General features: G+C 46.6%; 1 protein-coding gene and 1 pseudogene across 1 annotated transcript in view; both read right to left on the reverse strand.

Annotated features, from left to right (window-relative positions):
- LOC115481419 (oxysterol-binding protein 1-like) overlaps nt 1-26,800 on the reverse strand; it is a 194,445-nt gene that overhangs the window by 129,053 nt on the left and 38,592 nt on the right. Inside the window, 2 exon segments of the mRNA XM_030220510.1 lie at nt 10,733-10,931; nt 25,312-25,562. Of these exon segments, the coding sequence (XP_030076370.1) occupies nt 10,733-10,931; nt 25,312-25,562 (450 nt within the window).
- On the reverse strand, nt 17,131-17,935 carry LOC115481423 (annotated as a pseudogene).

Raw genomic sequence — 26,800 nt, forward strand, 5'->3', positions numbered from 1 at the left:
GACGAGCCGGCTCCAGTGAACGAGGTAAGCATGGCAGGAGGGCGCCACCACAGGCCATGCTTACCTCCCCTCCCGCTCCCATCCATGTCCAGCGAGTCTCCGTTGTCCCCATCCTCCCCTCCCGCTCCCATCCATCTTTTTTTATTACCTCCATTGAAGCGCTGCGTTATTTAAAGCCCTGCTGCCCGTCTCTAGCCTTCCCTGTTTGCTTCGTGATCAGTTTGTTCCCTTAGTCCCGCCTTCTGACGTCATTTCCTTTTCTGAGAAGGCGGGACTGAGGGAACGAACTCATCACGAAGCAAACACGGAAGGCTAGAGACAGGCAGCAGGGTAACGCGGCGCTTCAATGGAGGTAATAAAAAAGGATGGATGCAGGTAATTTTACTGCTGTGGCACCAGTTTGTAGGGTTTGTTTGGGTAAACTGATAGCATTGGTCTTTGCAGAGAAATCCTGTTTGTCATTTGTTTGAGTATAGCTTTAAATTTGTATTAATCTTCGGGTTTCACTTGCAGTTTTGATTTCACTTCATTTCTCATGGCAGTAGAAGCTGTTAAGTGCTCTCACTATGGGAAGTGAAGAGCAGGTCAGGCCACTGTCAGGTGGGTTGTTCCAGCTTAATTCTGCCTGAAGAGGTCTCGGGGCTAACAGAAGCCTAGACTTCCCGCACAGGACATTTGAGGCCACGTGGTTCATTCTCCAATGCTTGCAGCTGTTTTTACCTCAGCACAATTCAGCTCCTTCAGTTCAAACTTTAGGTGTTTCTTTACCATCACAGGCCACCAGTGATTTTTTTGCCATGCCTGGTGCTGCTGCTCCTGTGGCTTCTTAGGAGCCTCTCTCTCCAGAATTTATTTTATTACTTCACCAAGCCTTGACCGTCTTCAAATCTAAGCTAAAAGCCCACCTTTTTATGCTGCTTTTAACTCCTAACCCTTGTTCACTTGTTCAGAACCCTTATTTTATCATCCTCACTTTAATATTCCCTTATCTCTTGTTTGGCCTGTTTGTATGTCCTAATTAGATTGTAAGCTCTGTCGAGCAGGGACTGTCTCTTCATGTTCAAGTGTACAGCGCTGTGTACCTCTAGTAGCGCTATAGAAATGATAAGTAGTAGTAGTAGTATGGATGGTAGCGGGAAGGGAGGATGGGGGCAACGGGGAATCGTTGGACATGAATGGGAGCGGGAGGGGAAGATGGGGGCAACGGAGAATCGCTGGGTATGGATGGGTAGAGGGGGGCAGGGGAGAAGAGAATTGCTGGGCATGGAGGGCAGGGGAGAGAAGAGAATTGCTGGGCATGAATGGATAGAGGGGGGCAGGGGAGAGAAGAGAATTGCTGGGCATGGAGGGCAGGGGGAGAAGAGAATTACTGGGCATGAATAAGAGGGGGGCAGGGGAGAGAGGAGAGTTTCAGGACATGGATGGAGGGAAGGGCAAGAGAAATTCTGGACATGGATGGAGGGGAGAGAGGAGAAATGCTGGACATGGAGGGAAGATAAGAGGAAGCAGATTAGATGAGGGAAAAGGAAGTGAGGAGAGAAACTGCACATGGATGGAGAAAATAGGCAGTAGCTGGATCCACTGTACAGTCAAGTCTGCGGAGGACCAGAAATAAAGAAGAAAGGAGGAAAGAAAAGAAATAAATGGAAAGGAAACCCTGGAAACGGAGTCAAGGGAACAGATAGAGAGCAGCAGAATCAGATACTGGGCCAGCATGATCAGAGAAACAAAGTCACCAGACAACAAAGGTAGAAAAAAATAATTTTATTTTCATTATAGTGTTTGGAATATGTCCACTTTGAGAATCAGGTGCTGAACGTTAAAAGTTTATATTTATTTACTTATTTATGGCATTTTATCCCATATTAAACATGAATTAGATTGGAACCTGGGATCATTTAATTTTTTTTTCCTGGAGAGAGTAATGCATTGCCCCCCCCCCCCCCCCCCGGCTATAGCCAGCTCTGCAATTTTGGGGGGGGGGGGGGCGCAGAGGTGGATGGGGGGGGCGCCGAGGTGGATCGGGGAGAGAGCTTGTTGTTAAAAATGTACCAGCACACCACTGTGTATACTAAACATGTATGAAACAGTCCCTGCTCGACAGAATTTACAATCTAATCCAAACAAGAAAAATAAAGGATTAGGAAATTACTTATGGTGGGAAATAATAAAACAGACATGGGTACTGAACAAGTGAACAGAAGAGTAGCCTCAAAAAGATGGGCTTTTAGCCTAGATTTGAATAAAGCCAGAGACGGAGCTTGATGCCCTGACTCAAAGTCTATGGTGCAGCAAGATAAAAAGGAACGGAGTCTGGAGTTGACAGTGGAGAAGAAAGGCACAGATAAGGGAGATTTGGCTAAATCCAATGAATGAAGTTCCCGGGGAGGAGTGTAGGGAAAGTAGGCTGGTGGGACACCGGAGTGTACCTACGCCTAGCATAGGAATAGGGAGCACTCCGAAACCCCCCAAAAAACCTACTAGATAAGGAGGATATAGCAGAAGGCGCCCGGAAGGAGAGAAAAGCCATAGCATCTGTGTGCTTCTTGATCTGATCGACCAGGTCTTCTACCTTCTCTCCGAAAAGGTTATCCCCCCGGTGAGGTACATTCGCCATCCTCTGCTGGACCGAATGGTCTAGGTCAGAGACACGCAGTCATGAGAGAGTCTGCGCATCGCTATACCTTGAGCAGAGATTCTGGATGCCATATCAAAAGTGTCGTAAGTGCCCCTGGCCAGGAATTTACAACACGTCTTCTGCCGCCTGACCACCTGGCGAAAAGGTTTGGCCTGCTCCAGAGGAAGGGGATCGAACAAACTAGACAGCTGCCTCACCGAGTTCCACAAGTGAATGTATCGTGAAGAGCTGGTAAGATTGGATACGGGCAGTGAGCATAGCAGCCTGATAAGTCTTTCTCCCAAAGGAATCCAAGGTTCTAGCTTCTCTACCTTGGGGCGCTGAGGCATAATTTCTAGTACTCTTGGCTCTTTTGAGGGCGGAGTCCACCATCACGGAGTTATGGGGTAACTGAGACCTCATCAACCCAGGTTCACCGTGGATCCAATACTGGGAATCAGCCTTCTTGGGGATTACGGAGCCAGACAGAATGAACAACCAGTTTCGCTAAGGACTTCCCCGAGTACCTTATGCAAAGAAACCGTTACTGCCTCCTTAGGTGGAGAGATATAGTTCAGGACCTCGAGAACCTCAGCCCTGGGCTCATCCTCCACTTCTGCAAGGAATGGAATGGCCTCAGCCATTTCCCGCACAAACGATGAAAAAGAGGCTCTCAGGAGGAGACAGTCTCCATTCAGGTGGAGGGGAACGTTCAGAGGGAATCCCAAAGGACTCATCGGAGGAAAAGTACCTGGGGTCTTCCTCTGACTCCCACGAGCGCTCCTCCTCAGTTTCGGAAAGCACTACCCTCAAGGACCTCAGAGACTAGACTGAGCCTGTCTCAACATCAAGGACCTACCGTCCCGATGGCGATGTCGAGGTGGCAACCGGAGCCACAAGCGGCACCAAACTCGGGGACCTCACCACAGGCGGAGGGTCAGACGCCGCTGAAGCAGATGGCACGGCAGGCGCAAGCACCCCCGATGCTGAAGCAGATTGATGCAGCAGTCCTTCCAGAAGCTCTGGAAGCAGGGCCTGGATGCCCTCATCGAAAGCCGCCATCAGAGATGGCTGCGGGGCCGATGGAGCAGTCGGTGGCACAGTCTGCTTAGGGTTGGGAGCAGGAACCAGATTGCTGAAAGGCCGACGCGTCGGCTCCTCCTGTATGGAGGGGGAGCGGTCCTCCCAGCGCCAACACTTCTCAGGTGCCGAATCCCTCGGCGCCCTGGAGCTCCCAGCACCATGTGTCATGGGGGAACGGTGTTGATGCTTCTTAGTCTTCGCTTGATGCACTTCACCAAGGCTCCTCAGTGCCGATGAGGATGACGTCGAATTCCCATGTCGCATCAGGGTCGGGTCTGATAATAGGCAGTCCCAGGGGGCCTGCATAGCAGGAGGCGTCGAGGCAGGTGGAGACCCACTCAATACCTCACTGCTCCCGGGGTGTCTTGGCCTCTCAGCAGCCATGCCTACCTCCATTCCTGACGTCGTTGCGTCTCTCGATGTCGATGCCGCCAATCTTGGTTCCGATGCAGACGTTGAAAGACCAGACTGAGCCCCCAAAAGTTTCTCTCTCTGGGCTTCTCGAGCCAATTGAGTCCTTTTCTTCACATGAAGACAAAGGACACGAGCTGGGCTATGGTCAGGCCCAAAGCACTGGATACACCAGGAATGGGTATCTGTGCCTGAGATGGTCTGGTTGCACCGAATACAACGTTTGAAGCTGCTGGGAGTCTTTGATGACACTGACACCGCCTTGAGTGAATTCCTTCAAAAAGGCAGTAAATAAATCCAAATAAATAAACAAACTGAAGGAAAAACCGCACCGGCGAAATCAAATGACATGACTGTGCCGAGAAAAAAAAAGGCAGAAAAAGGGAGAGACCCGACTGCACAGCCTAAAAGATGGCCGCTATCGAGAAGAAAGGAAATTTTAAAAGGGACAAACAAAACTAAGGGAAAAAAAATTTACATTAAAAAAAAAAAAAAAAAAACGTTTTTCCCTAACAGAACTGAATGAAAATAACAAAACAAGTGAAAAACCACGCTTCAAAAATTAAGAAGGCTCTTTCCCGGGTGCGATGAGAGGAACCACAGAAAAAGCTGTCGTTCCTCGCACGGAAGAAAGAAAATTGAGGTACGCGCTTGCGCAGTGCTGCACACACACCAGAAGGCTCTGGCAAATCTTTTTGTTTTTGCTATGTTTTTATGTCGATTCCCAGGCCGGCGCGGATCGCCAACCCATGTGTGAGAATAATCAGCCTGCTTGTCCTCAAAGAATATACAAATCTTCTTTCACAGCAGAACCTGTCACTAAACATACATCCTCAATAATCGAAATCCTGGCATGTAAAACACCGACAAAACACTAACTGACCAACTATGCAACACATTATTCTACCACCCTCCATGAAACTGGACAAATGCCCAAGATGATTTCATGGACTTTGTATCAAACATCTGCACCAATCACCCAAATGTCCTATTAATAGGTGACAAACCTGTACCAAGAAAAACAAAACAACACAAATGCCAGAATACTAATGAACTTCTCCACTCCCTTCTTGAAATAGTTTGAGTGGCATATATTATCATGTGATGTTAAATGTACTTTTGTGATCGAATGCTGCTGTGCTGCTGTGACGCTGTGCTAGACAATAGAACATCCAGTAACTAACTAAAATGAAAAATTCAATTATTTTTATTACTGAAACTTGACTGCCTCCTGGTGAAGGTTCAGGTGTAAGGCACCATGTGCTCATTGGGAGGAAAGGCAGAAGTGGTGGTTTGTGAAGGCAGGTAGAACGGATACTGTTGATGTGCTATCAGTTATATTCTCCCCTCCCCCCTTGATTTGAACAGAGATTGAGATGTTACATTTAAGATTAGATTACAGCATTTATTAGTGCTTGAAGATTTTAATATATTTATTGATACTACATTAAATACTAAAGCCACTTTTTAAATTCCTTGCTTGATATTTTTTTTTTTAGAAATTTATTAACATAATCAAGGAAAAAAACACTTGATACAAAAAACAATGTAGAAGCAGAGCAAACTCAAATTACAAGAAATCTCTTAATCAAGCAACATATTCCACCACTCAGTTCCAAGTAAAGGAGCGACCGCAAAAACTGGAGGAAATTTTACAAAAAGAAATCAAAGCCTAAGGCAAAAGCTACATTTGAATGTCGTTATTCATAGCCTGTAATATAGTGATAAGTCAACCATCCGATTACAATAGCAAGTAAAAAGGAAATGTGTTACCTAGAAAGGTCTGGAGCTTTGAAACTTTACCATACACTTAAAAGTAAATCTCAAAAAGTAAAACTGAGCGCAGAGAGCCAGCAATTGTTTAAACCACTCCTGGGCAGTGGCGTACCTAGGTAGTTGACACCCGGGGCCGGTCATTTTTTAACACCCCCCTCCAAAATCCAGTACTAGGCATACCGAGAATACAAAACACTCAGGACCTATAGAGCAATTCTACCATACCATAAGCAGTCATTTCTACGAGTCACACAAGGAAAAGGAAAGCATCTTAAACACTACAGTGAGCACTAGAACATCAATTCACCTATTGTAAAATGAAACCAGACAGATAGTACAGATCGTCAATCCTGCACAGTCAATGCCAACTGAAAGCCATGTCTTTTTCACAAACACAGATACACCCTAATCCACTATAGAATAAGTAATCATAAACTTTCTATTTAGACAAAAATTAAACTGAACCCCGATGCCAGACTCTGCATACAATGCAACACCACAGAAACAGAAAATGTCCCCTAGTACTGTGCAAAATATAAAGACAGCAGATGTAAATTTGGAAAAAAACTAACAAATACCAATCACTACTTTACAAATTAACAAATAGAAATAAAACAAATATAGAAAATAAAATACCATTTTATTGGACTAATACATTTAATTGTCAGAGGCCAAAACCTTCTTCCTCAGGTCAATACAGTATAGTGTGTTACAGTGTCCTAACCTGACCTGAGGAGGGGGGTTTTGTTCTCCGAAAGTTAGTCAAAATGTATTAAAATTAGTCCAATAAAAAGATTACCTCATTTACATGTTCTATTATAAACATTTATTAACACAGCTACAATACTACTTTATCCTAAAGCAAAAAAAAACAAAAATATATATTTTATTTACAGTTTGTTGTCTCTGGTTTCTGCTTTCCTCATCTTCTTTTCACTGTCTTCCTTCCATCCAGCATCTGTCTTCGTTCTTTCTCTGCCATCCAGTGTCTGCCCTCTCTGCTGTCCCCTCTATCCAATGTCCTCTCTCCCTGACCCTTCCATTCACTGTCTGCCCTCTCTCTCCCCCTTCCATTCACTTTCTGCCCTCCCTCTCCCCCCCATCCATCCAAGGTCTGCCCTCCCTCACCCCCCATCCATTAAGGGTCTGCCCTCCCCTCTCCCCCCATCCATCCAGGGTCTGCCCTCCCTCTCCCCCCCAGTCATCCATCATCTGTCCCCTCTCTCTCTCTGCCCCTTTTTTCAGTCCCCAGTTCCAGCCCTCTTATCCCACCTGCCCCTAGTTCTAGCCCCAGCCCACATCTCCCACTTGCTCCCCCCTTTTCAGCCCCACTATCCCACCAGTCCGCAGTTTCAGCCCCAGCCCTTTTCTCTCACCAGTCCCGAGCTTCAGCCCCAGCCACTTCTCCCTGTCCCCTTTTCAGCCCCCAGTCCCCTCAGCTTCAGCCCCTGCCCCTTTTCGGCCCCCAGTTCCAGTACTAGCCCCCTTATCCCACCTACCCTCCTTTTCAGCCCCCAGTTCCAGCCCCCTTCATCTACATGCCTTGCATTAGGGACCCCTTTTCAGCCCCAGACCCATTTTCTCACCTGCCCCAGGTATGGCTCCCATTTTCTCACATGGCCCCTTCCCCACCCCCCCTTCTCCCCACCCGTCCCCTTCTCCCCTCTTCTCCCATCTGAGATCCCCCTCCCCACCCCAGTCCCCTTCTCCCATCTGAGACCCCCTCTCCACCCCAGTCCCCTTCTCCCATCGAGACCCCCCTCCCCACATCCCCTTCTCCCATCTGAGACCCCCACCCCCTTCTCCCCAGCCCAGTCCCCTTCTCCCCTCTTCTCCAATCTGAGACCCCCCTCCCCACGTCCCCTTCTCCCATCTGAGACCCCCACCCCCCTTCTCCCCAGCCCAGTCCCCTTCTCCCCTCTTCTCCCATCTGAGACCCCCCTCCCCACGTCCCCTTCTCCCATCTAAGACCCCCAACCCCCCTTCTCCCCAGCCCAGTCCCCTTCTCCCCTCTTCTCCCATCTGAGACCCCCCCCTCCCCTCGTCCCCTTCTCCCATCTGAGGCCCCCCTCTCCAGTCCCCTTCTCCCATCTGAAACCCTCCTCCCCAGTCCTCCTCGCCCATCTAAGCCCCCCCCCCCAACTCGACCCACCTACCACCTTCGACGACAGCCCTCGTCTCCTGCCTCCATCCGGGGCTTTAAAAAAAAATCTGAAAAGCAGCATGGCAGGCAGCACTTCGTGTCTGCCCTGCCTGCTTGTAAAAGAAAGCGGCAAATCTCCTCGTCGACGTTGCATCGGGTATTCCTTCACTGGGTCCCACCCCCCTCGAGGGCGGGACCCAGTGAGGGAAGACCGGACGCGACGTCGTGACGTCGACGAGGAGGTTTGCCGGCGCTTTCTTTTACAAGCAGGCAGGGCAGACACGAAGTGCTGCCTGCCATGCTGCTTTTCAGATTTTTTTTAAAGGCACAGGATGGAGAGGAGATGAGGGCTGACTGCAGTCAGCAATGGAGCAGCCCCCACCCACTGACACCCGGGGCGGACCGCCCCCCCCCCCTTGGTATGCCACTGCTCCTGGGTCTCTGCAAACATCTAGAAAATGCCATATTTCCATCCCCATAAGCAAAATAGGTCTATACTGAAAACATTCAAACACAAATGAACAAAGTACATATACACAATCTTCCACATGCTCCAAGTCTGTAACATGGAGATTATCAGGTGAAACAGCTGAGAAACTTTCACCTGGTGGCTGAACCAGTCGCATAAGAACATAAGAATAGCCATGCTGGGTCAGATCGATGGTTCATCTGGCCCAATATCCTGCTTCCAGCAGTGGCCAATCCAGGTTGAAAGTGCCTAACAGAAACCCAATTAGTAGCACCATTCCATGCTGCCAATCCTGGGACAAGCAGTGGCTTCCCCCCATGTCCATCTCGGTAGCTGACTATGGACTTTTCTTCCGGGAACTTGTCCAAGCCTCCTTCCTTTTAAAAATCAAATCATTATTCAAATAGAATTCAATTTATCCTCCGCAGAGATTCACTTTCAAAAAGAAGCATGGCAAAATCAGGAATCCCACACGAATTCCATTCTTCCATCAATATAGTATTGCAAAGTTGAAGGGGTAATTCCCTTGAAACAGCCAGTTGGGCAAAACATGAATTCATGTTGGGTTCTATTAAAAACTTTAAGAGGTCCTGCTAGGACCTCTCTGAGCTCCCTCAGTATCCTAGGATGTATCCCATCTGGCCCCATAGCTTTGTCCACCTTCAGATTCTCAAGCTGTTTATAAACTCTTTCTTCCATAATCGGCGCAGTATACACTCCATTTCCAGATATTCCTTCAGCAGTCAACCACGTCCTTCTCCAGGATTTTCCTCCGTGAACACCAAAGTAATTGTTTACCATGTTCGCTTTATCCTCATTACTCTCCACATACTCATTATCTTTCAGTCTTGCAATTCCATTCCTATCTTTTCTCCTTTCTCCAATATATCTGAAAAAGTCTTGTCACCTCTCTTTACATCTTTAGCCATTTTTTCTTCCACTTGTGCTTTCGCTAGCCGTAGTTTCCTCTTTGCTTCTTTGAGTTTAATCCGATAATCTTTTCCATGATCCTCTCATTGCGTTCTTTTGTATTTCTTGAACAAAGCCTCTTTTGCACTTATTAACTTTCAAAAAGAAGCTGTGGCAAAATCAGGAACCACAATACTAAAGAGCAGCAAAAAAATAAAACCCAAAGAGTAAAATGATTTGCAATTCTTAATGAATATAGGTAAAGCCCTCAGAGACCAAGGATTGACCGAGGTCTGACCTGCAAGACTTTAATATCTGCAAGAGATTGTATGGTCTGCGGTCCTATCTCGTTCATAGGGCTATGTTTTACCCATATTAGTTTGCTTATGAACAAAAAATCATTTTAGAAAGTATATCAAAACAATCAGTCTTTTTGCTGAATATTTGTTAGATAATACAATATAGATAAACGACAGAGAAAACTTCAAAACTTAGCTTTCACTGAAGTAGTGCAATAACCCATCTGGTTGAGTAAGTCTTAAATTGAATAAACAACGGGGCCCATATCGTTTCGCCTTGTTATAGGCTTCTTCAGGTTTTGCCCAATAGGATTATCAAGCAGGGGTATCACCTGAATGGTCAACAGCCACAAGCAGTTCTCCTGACCCTGGTCAGGTCACTCCTCCCTGCCAGATCCTCCGATCCAACTGATACCAGAAGTCTCCCACTGGCAATCCCGCAGCTTTCCTTCTCCGGTACCCTATGGTCACACACAACGTTTTCTCCCTCTACATCCCGCCTTCCTTCCTTCCTTGCCGGAAACAGGAAGTCAAGTTGCGTTATAGCCGTCCACAACTGACCAACTGTTTTGCGAGCTCGATGCGCTGGAGAGCTCCATCCTAGTGAAAAATAAAGAACTCAAATGTCTTGAATTCAGGCAGTTTCTGCTTCAGTAAGATGTTTTTGAGTTATTTGAAAAAATGTTGGGGGTCCTGTGTTGAATGCCTTCAAGTGTTACTTATTATATAAAATGTTTTGAAGTGCTACCTTATTAACCTGGGAGCATGGTTTTGATATTCCGCCTTTCTGTGGTACAATCAAAGCAGTTTAAATTTAACTCCTGCAGTCCTAGCTTTTGCTACCAAAATACAGAATGGGCGTGATCATATCATTTGTGGTGTCTCCCTATGCAAACAGGAGATGCTGAAGAAAATGGTACAGAACTTCTGGGTATTATGAAGCCCTGAGCACCTCCACCAGACTGCTCACATGCAGGAATTGCATTACTGAAGCACAGGGATGCAGGAAAATGGCGTCTCCTTACCTTTCTGGGCTCCTCCTGTGCCAGAGGCAGTAGCAGGTAGCACAGTAGCACCACGGAAGGCCCGTTCAAGGTAGTTGTGCTGCTTGGCTAGCTGTTCAAGAGTTTCTTCCAGACGAATGCGCTGGTCACGCTCATATTGAAGAGTTTTCTGCCACTTCTTGCTGTGCGTCTGTGCTAGCATTAGGAAGTCTCTGCATGCCTGTGGAGGGGTGGGGAGAAAGCCAGAGATATTTACTACCAACTGACATTAAGGATCTTTCTTCTCATAGTACATATTGTAGAAGGTTAAACTTCAGCATCTAACTACAGAAAAAACACATGGTGGTCTGAAGTGATCTACGGCAGCAATCTTCCAGCTAGCATTTTAACCCTCTAGCCAATCTGGTTTTCAGCATATTAATATATGAAAGAGATCTGCATCTTACAGAGGCAGTGCACACAAAACCTTTATATATTCATTACAGATATCCTGAAAATAAAGCTGGGGGTACTCAAGAACCAGGCCTAGGGTCAGATGCACAAAGCTTATTGAACTGGGAGCGTTTGCTTTAGATTGCTTGTAGTCAGTCTAAAGCAAACATTATTTAGCTAGTAATGCACAATGAGGTTTTCTGTGGCTCTATTAGTAGCCACCAAGAACCCCATGCAAATGTATTACAATCAGTTCATTAGTATTCTAATGAGCGTTCCAGGCGACGCACAGCTCCAGAGCTGCCATAAGCTCTAGAGCTGTTGGACAAGAGAAAAGCACAAGCTGGCAGCTGCACAATTCCCTTGTGGTCCAGTGGACCTGGGCCTCCTGACTCCAACCTCCCACCCACACAGATACAATTCCTTGGTGGTACAGTGGAGCCAGGCCAACCCCCATGCACCTCCTGACCCACTGCCCTCCCTGTACATTTCAAAAGAAGGAGGCAGGAACACCACCTCCTCCCTCCTGCCTCGGGTGCCGCCTCTTCCGAAATGCTTAGCCCCACCCAGGGCATCCCAGAATTAATTGGGCAGGGGCGGGGCACCGCCATTTTGGAAGAGGCAGAGCCCGAGGGAGGTGGTGTTGCTCCTACATCCAACTTTTGAAAGGTATGAGCAGGGCAGGGGGTCACTAGTCCACCAGGGTAAATCTCTAGGGTATGGGCGGCCCAGATTCACTGGACCACCAGTGTTGGGGAGTGGTCAGGAGGCAAAGGGGGCAGACAAGGTCCACTTGACCACTAGGGAATTGTGGGGTTGGGGGAGTCAGGAGGGGGTCCCACTGGACCACCAAGGATTTGTGTGCAAGCTATCAAATGCATTTGACTGCTGTGTCAAGTGCATTTGACAGCTTTGAGTAGCAAACAGCAACCGACGCATAAAGGGGGATCCATGCATCTCATTTGCATGTGATCCCCTTTGTGCATCGGTCGTTGTTTGTGACTCACTAAATTTTACTGAGTCAGATATATTTTACAGCTGCCTTTGTGCATCGAGCTCTTAGTAAGATCTTAGGGGCTGATACTGAAAACTTAGCATGCTAGCAACGTCAGATTTAAACTGGTTCTAGTCAGTCTAGCGATCATTGTATTCATTGTCTAATACATAATGGGGTTCTGCATGGTTTTTACCATTCAAGGTAGCAGCTAACAATAATCCAATGCAAATGTATTACAAAGAACTCATTAGTATTAAAATGAGCTTTTGGAGCAATGCTCAGACATTTCTGAATGATGCACAGAAAGGACCGTCTACCTTTAACGTGCAAACTTTTTCGTCAGGCCTAGAGCTGTCATTGTGAGAGGGAGACTTGTGGGAGGAGCAGCCTGCTTGAATTTTTTAATAACAAAACTTGTCTGAGAGCAGAGAGAACAGCTTTAGAGGGGCAGAGAAACAGCTAGGGGGAGGGGGGCTTTCAGCAAGGAGAAGATTTTTTCAATAGCAAACAGTGTGGGAGAGCAGAGAATGGCTTAGGGGTGGAGAAACAAGTAGAAAGCCAATCAGCTGAGGAAAGCCCCTTTGATGTCAGCTTGGGGGGGGGGGGGTAGAGAAACAAGCATACAGACAATCAGCTGGGAAAAGCACCTATGATGTCAGCTGGGGGGAGCTTTCAACAAGGAGGAGATTCCCAAAAGCAAAATCATCAGGGCAGAGGGAAGGCAAGTAAGCTGCAGGAGGTAGGTGGAATCAGCACCAGAGCACTGAAAGAGTAAGTAAATAGGGGGACAGTGGAGCCAGCAAGTACTGCAGAGGAAAGGTACCAGCCCTAGCACATGCACAGAACAGGGACACTTATCGAGAGACTGCTCTGCATGTACTGCATGTATTTTTCCTACTGAGCTGCTTGAAAAGATTGCAAGCAGCTCATTTGCATGAGATTTCCTTTGAGTATTGCTTGCCCAAATTGGTAAGTTCTACCAAGGCTCTAAAGGCACACAGTTTTTAACAAGAACTTTTGTGCACTGGGCCCTTAGTAAGAGCATAAAAACAGCCATACTTGGTCAGACCAATGGTCCATCTAGGCCAGCATCCTGCCTCCAGCAGTGGCCAAGCCAGGTCACAAGTACCTACTACTACTACTATTTAGCATTTCTATAGCGCTACAAGGCATATGCAGCGCTGTACAAACATAGAAGAAAGACAGTCCCTGCTCAAAGAGCTTACAATCTAATAGACAAAAAATAAATAAACCCAATTAGTAGCACTATTCTATGCTACGGGGCAAGCAGTGGCTTCCCCCCATGTCCATCTCAATAAAAGATTATGGACTTTTCCTCCAGGAACTTGACAAAAAACCTTTTTAAACCCTGATATGCTAACCGCTGTTACCACATCCTCTAGAAATGAGTTTCACAGTTTAACTACTCTGAGTGAAAAAATATTTCCTCCTATTTGTTTTAAAAGTATTTCCACGCAATTTCATCGTGTATCCCCTGGTCTTTGTACTTTTTGAATGAGTGAAAACTCGATTCACCTCCACCTGCTCCACACCACTCAGGATTTTGTAGACCTCAATCATATCACTCCTTTATAAATTTCTTTTCCAAGCTGTTTTAAAGTTCCCTTTCAGGAATATCTCTTCCAGTAAGTCATCCTCCTGGAGTAGAGGCTGCAGATTTCTTATGATTTTTCTTAATTTTTCCAGCTCTGGGTTGTATGTCACTATAAGGGGGATTCTGTGGCTTTTTTTTTCTTTGTACTGTAGCAGATTTTCCCTGGGTGTTTTGAGGGAGGAGGATGAATTACTGAAAGAGATATTCCCATCCCCACCAGTGCTGGCTTTCCGACAGCCACCCAACTTAAAACACAAGCTAATTAGAAGTAAGCTCCCAACACACACTCAAAAAGAAAAGAATGGCACATATCCTTGCAATATATCCAGCTGCAAACTATGCCAAAATATCTCACAGGACCCCACGATCATTCACAAAGGAAAAATATTCAACCTTAAGGAATCTTTCACATGCTCATCTTCCAATGTGGTATATATCATTCAGTGTAAAAACTGCGATGAAGGCTGCTACATTGGAGAAACAAGTCAGATGCTAAAGAAGAGATTTAATTTACATAGACATCATATGAAAAATGCCAGTACAAACAAAGATGTCATGCCTGTGGGACAGCACTTTACAAAACCAGAACACTGTACCAGTGATTTCATGGTAAGGATTCTGAAAGGGAACTTTAAAACAATACAGGAACGTAAGGCCTTTGAAGTCAAAATGATTAAATATTTTGACACCCACCAGACAGGACTTAAAGACCTGGGTTTTCTAGCCCATTACAAAGCATAAAATTGTATTGCCTTGTAAATTGTATTGCTCTCCTGTCCACCCCCATCCTGTTAGACTGTCACTGAAATGCTTTGATGTCTCACTCATCCCCTGTCTCCATGCATATAGACTGTCACTGAAATGCTTTTTGATGTTTCACTCATATATACTGTCATCTACCAACTTTTACTTATTTCCGATCTGACGAAGAAGGGCAACCTTCAAAAGCTAATCAAGAAATGTATTATGTCCAATAAAAAAGGTATCATCTTATTTTTTTCTTTTCCATGTTTTATTTTGTTTGATTTCTAAAGAAACAGCAAAAATCATCCAGAGATAAAGATATAACCAATTCCAGTGGTTTTTGCTTCCGAGTCAAAGATCATACTACAGAAAAAAAGTTCCTTTGGCCTATTCAAGGCAACCTGTATTTTCTGAGATAATATATCTCTCATTTTCTAACACCATTTTATATTCCTCTAATTTTAAGCAGTAAGAATCCCTCAGCTCAGTATCCCTACATTTGTGCCACTGGCACTTCACCTGTCATAATTCATGCTGCAACTGCAACTCAGATGAAAACACACCCCTCTTGTGGTCCAGCAGCCCTCACTCTCCCTCCCTTCCAAGGGTCCTACTCTGTCTCTCCCTGTCCTGTCCCCCCCAAATATACACTTAGTCTGGTCTCTCTCTCTACCACTTTCCCAGTCGATCTACTATCTCTCCCCTGTCCTCTAAACATGCTAACTTTGCCAGCAGTGGCACTAATTAAGCTTGGCTGCCTCCAGATGGACCTTCTTAGTGCCACTTCCCACTCAAGTAGCAACAGGAAGTTGTGTCAGAAAGACCCCAGAGCCAGTTAGGGGCAGCCTGCTTTAATCTCTTTTGTAAAGACAGCAAGCTTGGAGGACTGGTGAGAGAGACAGATGCTGGACACATGGGGGAGGTGATAGGGGGACCAAACAAGTGCTAAATAAAGTTTGTGTTAAATATGCAGCCTGAACAAAAAACAATTAAAAATAAAATCCAGATTATAGTATGTGGCTGTGATTTCATCTAACAAACATGACATTTCCAAAGAGATCCCAACTATATCCTAAAATCTCCATTCCAAATGTCTTAAAGTGTAGACAAGAGGTCTCTAAGTGAATATAAAGAGGTAGAGCAGTCCAGAGGGAAAGAACAAGAAAAGCAAAAGCTGACCCTAGAAGAGTCCAATCTGATTTTTGGGAAGAGCAAAGCATCTGTCAGAGAATATGGAATAAGATGATCTGCAAGATATAAAGATCAGAATGTAAGGCCTAAAAAGCCAGGAGCAGGATCTTGTACATTACAATTCTCACAACCAGTGTTCCCTCTAAGAAGCAGCTGCTGCAGGCAAATTTTTTTTCGAGTAAGCGCTGAAAATAGCCCAACAGCCAAAAAAAAAAAAAACAGGGGAGGGGGTACCCCTGAGATATCTGAGGAGCAAGTTGTGTTTATAATCTCCACAGCAAAGGAAAACTCCTGATCAATACTTCTCATTCCTATCGGGCCTCATTCCTATTGGGCCTCTACCAGAAAATGAAGTATCCCTTTAAGATCCATGCCTTTAAAATTTCATTCCAATAAGAAGCTATTGCTAGCAGTCTGCTTGCTGGAATTTCTGTCAACACTGGCTTTTATTTCCAGTCTTACTCTGCAGGTTACACAGAGGGTTCCGCTGTAAAGTCTACACCTTGTCAGCATGCAAGAGATACTTTCTCAGAGGCAAGGCAAAGAAGTGGGATTTCTTTCTGAAGGAATATCCTTCAAACAGAGCACAGAAGTCTGCTGTCATTAAAATAAGTTTCCCTTGGGCGGCTTCACTGGCGTGGTAGCTTTTTGTAAGCCATGCGCTGGCAATTTCTTAAACTCACCTTTATTGATCTTTTTTTTTTCCTTTCTTGCTGTCCAACTTTCTAGGCGGAGCTTTGTTGGATCTTAGTCCTGTTTTATGGTGGTCATCAGATGGAGGTATGGGTTTGGAGAGTATTATTTTACTCAATCCTTTGAGTTCTAGTCTACTGCCTGAGGTGCAAGCATAGAGCATACTAACACTGTAGGAACTGGAAAGGGACCTAAGAAACAAGATGGCAAGCGATCTGCAAAATCCAACGTGGAGACAAACAAAGCAGATCAATCAGTGATATGGTTCAAAACTTTATTGTCAAGTGCTAGGGTTTTATTCCATCTTAAATATTAAGACTATTAGTAGGGACTGAGGCTCAGTTTTATTTGGCAGTGGTTGTGACATTTAACAATTTTGGTGTTTTAAGACTTCTGTTTTAAAAGACGCCACTTCCTCCGTGCTTTACAACAGCTGAGCAATTAAGCAGATGTCCTCACCTTGATTGAGGAAAGCACCCTGCTGATTTTTACGTTTAAATCTCATGTCCTGCTTGGACTATTAGCCCCTGACGCAGCCCTTGTGGGCAAAACACAGTCTGTGTCGGGCGAATCTCTGAAAATAAAGTTTTGAAACATATCACTGATGGAACTGGAAAGGGATGCACCAACTGTGGCAGGGGGAGCAGAGGAGTTCAACCTAATTTTTTAAGCCAAAGTTGGGGCTAGTTTTTCCAGCTAGTCCCCCTCTCCCCCCCCGCAAACAGGCATGTTTCATGGTAAGGGGAGCTGAGCTAAGCTGCATGGATAGACATATACATTTTTTTTTTTTTTTTACTTTGAATAGTACATGAAGAACATTTGACACAAAGCAGCTTTCAAGGAACCAGAAACTGAAAGATCAATGATGCTGTGGAAAGGCAGCCTGAGGTCCACGGTAGCAGCCAATCAGATGCAGACGGTGCAGAGAGACAGTCATGATGTGGAGAAGCAGCTCAGTTTTCAGTTCTTCTTGGAGTTAAGCCAGCTTGCCCGAGATTGCAAGGTTTTGTGCACTATATCCTTCCACTGCTGGTCCGACATCTGCTGAGCCCAGGTCGGGACCCCCAGTGACGGCAGTTAACTTCAGTCATAGTTCGCATCACTAGTTGCACATGCTCTGCATCCATGGGGATGGAGTTCCGACCTTCTTCTGCTTTTTCTTCCTCTTCTTCCTCCTCGCTATCTACTGGAGGATCAGGGAGATGCAGTCTCAAAGCCTGTAATCTTTCTTGGATGCTGGGCTCTGCTTCACTTTCCTCATCCTGCTCTGAATAACTGCTGTTTTCTCCTGTCCCCTGCTCAGGTTCCTGATTCAGTGGTTGGTAGCAGTATTCATCATTCATTCCATCCTCCTCTTCCTCATTCTGTTCTTCATTTTCTTCAGGATCCTCATTGTTCCAGTCTGTAATTGTCTTATGAGGGATCTGTGCCTCCGCATCATCACTTGAGTTTGGAAAGATCCTCTCTGGGCCCATTGTCTTTCCTGCTGGTTCCTCAACTTCCATACAAGGTCTCCTGAGACCTCACAAACCTCTTCTCACTATCACTTCCGCGTCGCTTCTGGGGGCTCTCATCGGATTTACTCTGTTCCTTAAAATAAGGATTTGAATAATTTTGTGAACAATAAAAGGATGCTATTTTCTTCTCCTCCATTGCACTCCTGTTTAAATCATGGATACAGTCATGTGTTTTGTTCGGATTTTTGTATTTAGCTCATAGCTCTCTCAGTAGTTCAATGCAAGTTACATTTAAGTATAGTAAAGCGAAGTTTCTTACCTGAAGCAGGTATTCTCCGAGGACAGCAGGCTGCATATTCTCACATGTGGGTGACGTCACGTCGGCCCGGAGGATTTTCTAGCAAAATCGCAAAAGTCTCTTCCAGAGCATTCCATCGCGCGAGACGATCACATCGCGCATGCGCGTGCACAATTTCCCGCTCGCCACGCGGACACGCTCCTCAGTTGAATCCAAAAGATGAAAGAAAAGCAACTCCAAAGGGGAGGTGGGAGGGTTTGTGAGAATATGCAGCCTGCTGTCCTCGGAGAATACCTGCTTCAGGTAAGAAACTTCACTTTCTCCGAGGACAAGCAGGCTGATATTCTCACATGTGGGGTATCCCTAGCCCCCAGGCTCACTCAAAACAATAAACATTGGTCAATTGGGCCTCGCAACGGCGAGGACATAACAGAGATTGACCTGAACAATAACAACTGAGAGTGCAGCCTGGAACAGAATAAAAATGGGCCTAGGTGGGTTGGAGTTGGATTCTAAACCTCAAACAAACTCTGCAGCACCGACTGCCCAAACCAACTGTCGCGTCGACTGTCCTGCTGAAGGCAGTAATGAGATGTGAATGTGTGGACTGATGACCACGTCGCAGCCTTGCAGATCTCTTCAATAGTGGCTGACCTCAGATGAGCCACTGACGCAGCCATAGCTCTAACATTATGAGCCATGACATGGCCTTCTAAAGTCAGCCCAGCTTGGGTGTAAGTGAAGGAAATGCAATCTGCTAGATATAGTGCGTTTCCCGACAGCAACTTCCCTCTTGTTGGGATTAAAAGAAATAAACAACTGGGCGGACTGTCTGTGGGGGGCATGTCCGCTCCACGTAAAAGGCCAGTGCTCTTTTGCAGTCCAAAGTGTGCAGCTTGCTTTCGCCAGGACTTGTATGAGGATGGGGGAAAAAAACGTTGGCAAGACAATTGACTGGTTCAGATGGAACTCAGACACAACCTTTGGCAAGAACTTAGGGTGAGTGTGGAGGACTACTCTGTTATGATGAAATTTAAGATAAGGAGCATGAACCACTAGAGCCTGAAGCTCACTGACCCTACGAGCTGAAGTAACAGCCACCAAGAAAATGACCTTCCAGGTCAAGTACTTCAGATGGCAGGAATTCAGTGGCTCGAAAGGGGGTTTCATCAGCTGGGTGAGAACGACACTGAGATCCCATGACACTGGTGGAGGTTTGACAGGGGGCTTTGACAAAAGCAAACGTCTCATGAAGCGAACAACTAAAGGCTGTCCAGAGATAGGCTGACCCTCCACACATTGATGATAAGCACTAATTGCACTAAGGTGAACCCTTACTGAGTTGGTCTTAAGACCAGAGTCTGATAAGTGCAGAAGGTATTCAAGCAAGGTCTGTGTAGGACAAGAAAAGGGGTCTAGGGCCCTGTTGTCACACCAGACGGCAAACCTCTTCCATTTAAAAGAGTAACATCTTTTACTGGAATCTTTCCTGGAAGCAAGCAAGACCGGGAGACACCCTCAGAACGACCCAATGAGGCAAATTCGATGCTCTCAACATCCAGGCCGTGAGAGCCAGAGACTGGAGGCTGGGATGCAGAAGCGCCCCCTCGTTCTGAGTAATGAGGGTTGGAAAACACTCCAATCTCCACGGTTCTTCGGAGGACAACTCCAGAAGAAGAGGGAACCAGATCTGACGCGGCCAGAAAGGCGCAATCAGAATCATGGTTCCGCGGTCTTGCTTGAGTTTCAGCAAAGCCTTCCCCAATAGAGGTATGGGAGGAAACGCGTACAGAAGGCCTGTTCCCCAATGAAGGAGAAAGGCATCCGACGCTAGCCTGCCATGGGCCTGTAGTCTGGAACAGAACTGAGGGACCTTGTGATTGAATTGAGTGGCAAAAAGATCCACCGAGGGGGTGCCCCACGCTCGGAAGATCTTTCTGGTGACAGCCATACCCAGTGACCACTCGTGAGGTTGCATTATCCTGCTCAACCTGTCGGCCAGACTGTTGTTTACGCTGGCCAGATAAACGGCTTGGAGAAACATGCCGTGTTGGCGAGCCCAAAGCCACATTTGTACGGCTTCCTGACACAGAGGGCGAGATCTGGTGCCCCCTTGCTTGTTTGTGTAGTACATCGCAACCTGATTGTCTGTTTGAATCAGAATAATTTGGTTGGATAGCCGATCTCTGAAAGCCTTTAGAGCGTTCCAGATCGCTCGCAACTCCAGGAGGTTGATCTGAAGACGCTTTTCCTGAAGGGACCAAGCTCCTTGAGTGTGAAGCCCATCTACATGCGCTCCCCATCCGAGGAGGGATGCATCCGTCGTGAGCACTTTTTGTGGCTGAGGAATTTGGAATGGGCGCCCCAAAAGCAGATTGGATCGAATTGTCCACCACTGAAGTGAATTCCAAAAGTCAATGGACAGCTGGATCACATCCTCTAGATTCCCTGCAGCTTGAAACCACTGGGAGCTAGGGTCCACTGAGCCGATCTCATGTGAAGACGTGCCATGGGAGTTACATGAACTGTGGAAGCCATGTGGCCCAGAAGTCTCAACATCTGCCGAGCTGTGATCTGCTGAGACGCTTGAACCTTGGAGACTAGAGACAGAAGGTTGTCCGCTCTTGGCTCAGGAAGATAGGCACAAGCTGTCTTCGTGCACAACAGAGCCCCAATGAATTCCAATTTTTGAACTGGGTTGAGATGGGACTTTGGGTAATTGATGACAAACCCTAGTAGCTACAGCACTTGAATAGTCATCCGCATGGACTGTAAAGCCCCGTCGTGGGAGGTGCTCTTCACCAGCCAATTGTCCAGATAAGGGAACACATGCACTCCCAGTCTGTGTAGAGACGCTGCAACAACTGCCAGGCACTTGGTAAAGACCCTGGGCGCAGACGCCAAGCCAAAAGGCAGCACACAGTACTGAAAGTGCTGCGTTCCCAGCCGAAACCGCAGATACTTCCTGTGAGCTGGAAGTATCGAGATGTGAGTGTAAGCATCCTTTAAGTCCAGAGAGCATAGCCAATCGTTTTCCTGAATCATGGGAAGAAGGGTGCCCAGGGAAAGCATCCTGAACTTTTCTCAAACCAGATATTTGTTCAGGCCCCTTAGGTCTAGGATGGGACGCATCCCCCCTGTCTTCTTTTCCACAAGGAAGTACCTGGAATAGAATCCCAGCCCTTTTTGTCCTGGTGAAACGGGCTCCACCGCATTGGCGCTGAGAAGGGCGGATAGTTCCTCTGCAAGTACCTGCTTGTGTTGGGAGCTGAAGGACTGAGCTCCCAGTGGGCAATTTGGAGGTTTGGTTTCCAGATTTAGAGTGTATCCTTACCGGACTATTTGAAGAACCCACCGGTCGGAGGTTATCAGAGGCCACCTTTGGTGAAAAAATTTTAACCTCCCCCCGACAGGCAGATCGTCCAGCACGGACACATTTATGGTGGCTATGCTCAACTGGAGCCAGTCAAAAACCCGTCCCTGGTTTTTGCTGGGGAGCTGCAGGGGCCTGTTTGGGCGCACGCTGTTGACGAGAACGAGCGTGCTGTGGCAGAGACTGAACCGGCTGTCGAGAAGCAGGAGTGTACTTACGGCCTCTAGAGGCGTAAGGTGCACTTCTCTTCCCTTTGAAAAACTTCCTGGATGAGGAAGCGGATGCAGAAGACGCCCGGCGGGAGAGAGAGTCCATAGCGTTATCAAGCTGATAATGATCAATCTTCGACCTTCTCACTGAAAAGATGATCTCCCCGGCAAGGGATATCCGCAATTTTCTGCTGAGTTTGTTCCTCCAGGTTAGAGGCACGCAGCCATGAGAGTCTGCGCATCACTATACCCATAGCAGAAAATCTGGATGTCACATCGCAAGTATCGTAAATGCCCCTGGACAGGAACTTGCGACACGCCTTCTGCTACCTGACCACTTGGCGAAAGGGCTCGGCCTGCTCCGGTGGGAGTGCATCAACCAAGCTCTCAAGCTGCCGCACTGAGTTCCGCAAATGAATGCTCGTGAAGAGCTGGTACGACTGAATTTTGGAAGCGAGCATGCCAGCCTGATACGCCTTCCTCCCAAAAGAATCTAAGGTTCTATGCTCTCGCCCCAGGGGCGCCGAGGCAAAGTTCCTAGAACTCTGAGTTCTGCTGAGAGCGGAATCCACCACCGCAGAGTCATGAGGCAACTGAGGCCGGACGAAACTGGGTTCCCCGTGGATCCGATTCTGGGATTCAGCCTTTTTGGGAATAGTTGGACAAGAAAGAGGCTTCTCCCAGTTCCTCATCAGCACTTCCCTGAGTGTATCATGAAAAGGAGCTGTGGTAGAAGACTTAGGTGGAGATGGATAATCCAGGACCTCGAGCATCTTGGCCCTGGGCTCATCCACAGTCTCCACAGGGAAGGGAATGGCCTCAGACATTTCCCGCACAAAAGATGAAAAAGACAGGCTCTCCGGAGAGGAGAGCTGTCTCTGAGGTTAGGGGGTCAAATCAGACGAAAGACCTAGAGAATCCTCGTCAGAGAAAACTCCATCCATGACCCCCATCTTCATCAGATGAGCCATCATCGGATGGGGCTAACAACTCAGAAAGAGCAGCCCGGATCCGAGCCCGTCTCGACATAGAGGTGCGGTGACCTCGATGACAGTGTCGAGAAGTCGATTCCCCAGGAGACTCCGGTGAAGCTTCCTCCAACGAAGGCAACGGAGAGTCGACCCGGGAGGCAACCGACACCGATACCGGAGGCGGTACCGGAGAAGGAGACCTCACCACCGGCAAAAGGAACGGTGCTGCAGGAGCCTCCGGCACCGTCGGTACCGATACCTCCGGTGCCGGGTGCAAATGGTTCAGCAGCGCTTCCATGAAATCTGGAAAAATAGCCTTGATGTGCTCATCTACAGAAGCTGTCGGGGAAGGTTGCGGTGCCGGTGTGGGCGTCAGAGGCAGAATCTGCAGAGGCTGAGGAGCTGGTACCGGGCTGCCAGACGACCTGCGTGTCGATACCTCCAGAACAGAGGGAGAGCGATCCTCTCGGCACCAACGCTTCTCGGGTACCGAATGCCTCGATGACCCGGAGCTCGCGGTACTGTGTCGAGAAGGAGAACGATGACGGTGCTTCTTGGCCTTCACCCGACGCCCGTCATCGAGACTCCTTGGTACCGGAGAGGAAGACGTGGAATCCACACGCTTCCTCGGGGCCGGGTCCGATAGAGGTCGGTCCCGGGGGGCCTGCAAAGCAGGAGGCGCTGAGGCAGGTGGAGACCCGTTCGATGCATCACTGCTCCCAGCGTGCATCGGTCTCTTGGCAGCCTGTACCCGGTCTCCCGATGCCAACGCTGCCCTTGACGTCGCGGTACCAATGTCGACGTCGAGGTACCGGACCCAAAAAGCTTTTCTCTTTGGGCCTCTCAAGAAAGTTGAGTGCGCTTTTTCATTTTTAGGCACAACTTACAACTTTCCTGAAGATGGTCGGGCCCAAGGCACTGAAGGCACCAGGAGTGCGGATCAGTGCCAGAGATGGTCCAGTTGCAGCGGGCGCATGGCTTGAAGCCGCTGGGCGTCTTCGATGACATCGCGGGAAAAATCGTCTCCGCAAAATCAAAGGACGCGATTGTGTCAGAAAAACAGACACAAAAAAAAGGGAAAAATACCCAATCGAGCGACCTAAGAACAGTCACACGAAAAAAGAAAGGAAACTTAGAAAACGAAAAAACTACGAAGGACTAAAGGTTTTTGTTTTTTTTAAACTAACACCTGAAAAGGGTAAAACAAACTCGTTTGAAGAGAAGAGAACTTCCACTCCGAAGGCCTGGAAAAACGCGAAGCGCTGAAGACAGAAATCCGTGTCTCCTCAGACGCGGAAAAGAAAGAACTGAGGAGCGCGGCAAGCGGGAAATCATGCACGATGTGATCGTCTCGCGCGACACAACGCTCTGGAAGAGACTTTTGCAATTTTGCTAGAAAATCCTCCGGGCTGACGTGACGTCACCCACATGTAAGAATATCAGCCTGCTCGTCCTCGGAGAAGCATATTTCCTGTCCAAGGTTGTATTGGAGGCAACAGACAGTTAAGTGATTTGCCCAATTACAGTACCAGTCTAGTGTACACTGTCATAACCTGTTGGTGGCATTCAGTCATGGAATCTAAAAACAGGGAGAATTAAGCACCTGACTCAGTAGAAAGGTCCATACCCTCCCTCTTGTGCCCCTCTTTGTCCTCTTGAAGCAGAGAAGAAGCAAAACAAATGTCTCTTTAACAAAAAAAAAATCAGGCAGAAAAACTGGAGCTCCAGTGGCAGTTGGATCATTCTCAACAGCAAAGCTGGAGAAAGAAATCTGGATTAGCAATAAATGTCTTATTTAACTAGCTTATCACAGAAGAGTAAAGTACAACCAAACAGTACCTATGTTAAGAAAACAGCAGGACAGCAGTGACTCCACCTCAAACCTATGACTAATTATGTTAAGCAGAACACTGCAGATACCAAGATGCCATATAAGTTCCACAATCTGGCTATATCCCTCTGGACTAAAATCACCTTTTTACCTATCATACAAGAAAGGTGGTTATCATCAGTACACACACATAGACCATGATAGGAAGCAAGCTGGGAATGCTACATTTCTCAGGGTACTGCTAGAAACATGCTATCTCTTCAGAGAAATAAGCCATCTTTATGCCTCCTAAAGGAAGGAGTGACCCACTAAGGAAGTCTTTATATAATCATTATTAGCTAGATTGAATGGCTTTCAGGTAAAGAAGTTCTGACTCCTCAATGCCCTTCCACCAAGAACCATCTCCCCTGGGAAAGCTGCTGATCTATCAGGTAGTAAATAGAGCACAGCCACTTTTCTTTCATTCTTTTCCAACTAAAAAGAGTCTCAAGCATTTTCCCTCCTGCTGAAGAGCAAAGAATTATAGTGGAAGCTTGGGTAAAGAGCCTGGTCACATGATGCCCCTGCCAAAAATAAGAAATATTGCGATTGCTTAAGTTTTCACCTAAGATAGGACAGAAAATACCCAAACGGCATTTTCTGATGTAAAAAAAACACATCAGAACAATCAGTGCATCATGTGTGAATGAGAACAATAAGAAGTTGGATCACATTAATTAAGGTATCAGGGACAATGGAGAAGCCTCAATGAGTGGCAAAGAAGAACTCAACACTAAGCTATGCACTCACATTAATCATTGCGTTGGAGGTGATGCGGAACAGCGTAGCCCTCTCATTGACCTGTTTGATCTTCTCACTGCTCTCTGCAGGAAGCTTGAGAGTTTCCAGTTCACTGAGTGAGCGCTGCAATGCCGTGCCATGCTTAGCGATGAGATCATTACATGTACTCAAATCTTCTACCTTACTGGAAAGTGTACGCAGCGTGCACTGCAGCTCTGTCTTATCAGTCTGCGATGGAGATTCTTCATCACCAGAGTCATCTGTGTAAAATGAAAGGAAGATAGGAGGATCACATGATCGTTGCAAAGGGTAGCCAACCAATACTATATGTTGAACCACCTTTTCCCCACCTATGAAACTAGATCAGACTTAGTGTCTTCATTCACCTGTAAATTATGATATTCATAATTCTATGCTGAACGGATTGCCCTCAGACTCCTAGGGTAACAAGAAAATATTACACTTCCTCAATGTAATCCAGACATGGCCTACAGGATTATTATGTTCTGATATGCCAGTCTTTCCTTATTGTATGTCAGATTTTGAATCAACTGGAAAGCCATATATAGTTAAGGAATATAAATACCAACAATCCATCAAGCTCAGAAGCCTATGTCTGACAATAGCCAATTTAAATCATTTGAAAATATGTAGTAATGGGAAGAACTAATCTCTGTTCACTCCCAGTAGTCTAAGGTATGGTGCTCCTCTAATCAACCTAGCTAATAGTTACTAATAGATACACTGTCCAGACATTTGTCCAAACCTTTAACCCTACTGGCAATAAATTCAACAACTTACCTATACAGAGACTTAAAACTACAGCTATTTGATCAAAAATTTTAAATTTCATTACTCACATTTTTAATCATGACCCTGGACAGTACTATAATGTGGAAGGACATTTTTGATAAGTCACCCAAGTCTGAATTGGGACGTCTTGCTCATTACATTAAAAAAAAAAAATCCATGTTAGAGCCATTTTCGAACAGGAAAAATGTCTGAGGTTTCCCTTTCAAAAATGGCTCAAAAAAGGCCATTTACTTCTAAAAAGAAGAGCCATTTTCCAAACTAAAATGTCCAACTTATGAACACCAAAAAAACAGGCCCAAGAACATTTGTCTGGCATCATTTTGAAAGAAATGGCCATACAGAAATCACTGCAGATCCAGAGGGGCAGGATAGTGGTCAGTACAGTGGACTTTTTGAACAATGGCACCAAGATACAATTTCCACCACAACTCCTTTATTTTGTATTGTGAACCCTCCAAGAACAGAAAAAAACCCCTGGATCCCCCCCTTGTTCACTGCACTGACCGCTAGCCTACTCCTTGGACCTGCTTGCTGCTCTGTTGAGTATATCTATAATACCTGGAGCTGTCATACAGCCTGGTATCCCCTTTCAGTTTCCCTTCTTATGGTGGTGGGAGGGGGGACAGCATCCATTGGGGGATTAAGGAGGGATCAAGCCTTAATCCCTGCAGTGGTCATCTGATTT

The sequence above is a fragment of the Microcaecilia unicolor genome, chromosome 1 (assembly GCF_901765095.1).
Source record: "Microcaecilia unicolor chromosome 1, aMicUni1.1, whole genome shotgun sequence".
NCBI classification, from domain to species: Eukaryota; Metazoa; Chordata; class Amphibia; order Gymnophiona; family Siphonopidae; genus Microcaecilia; species Microcaecilia unicolor.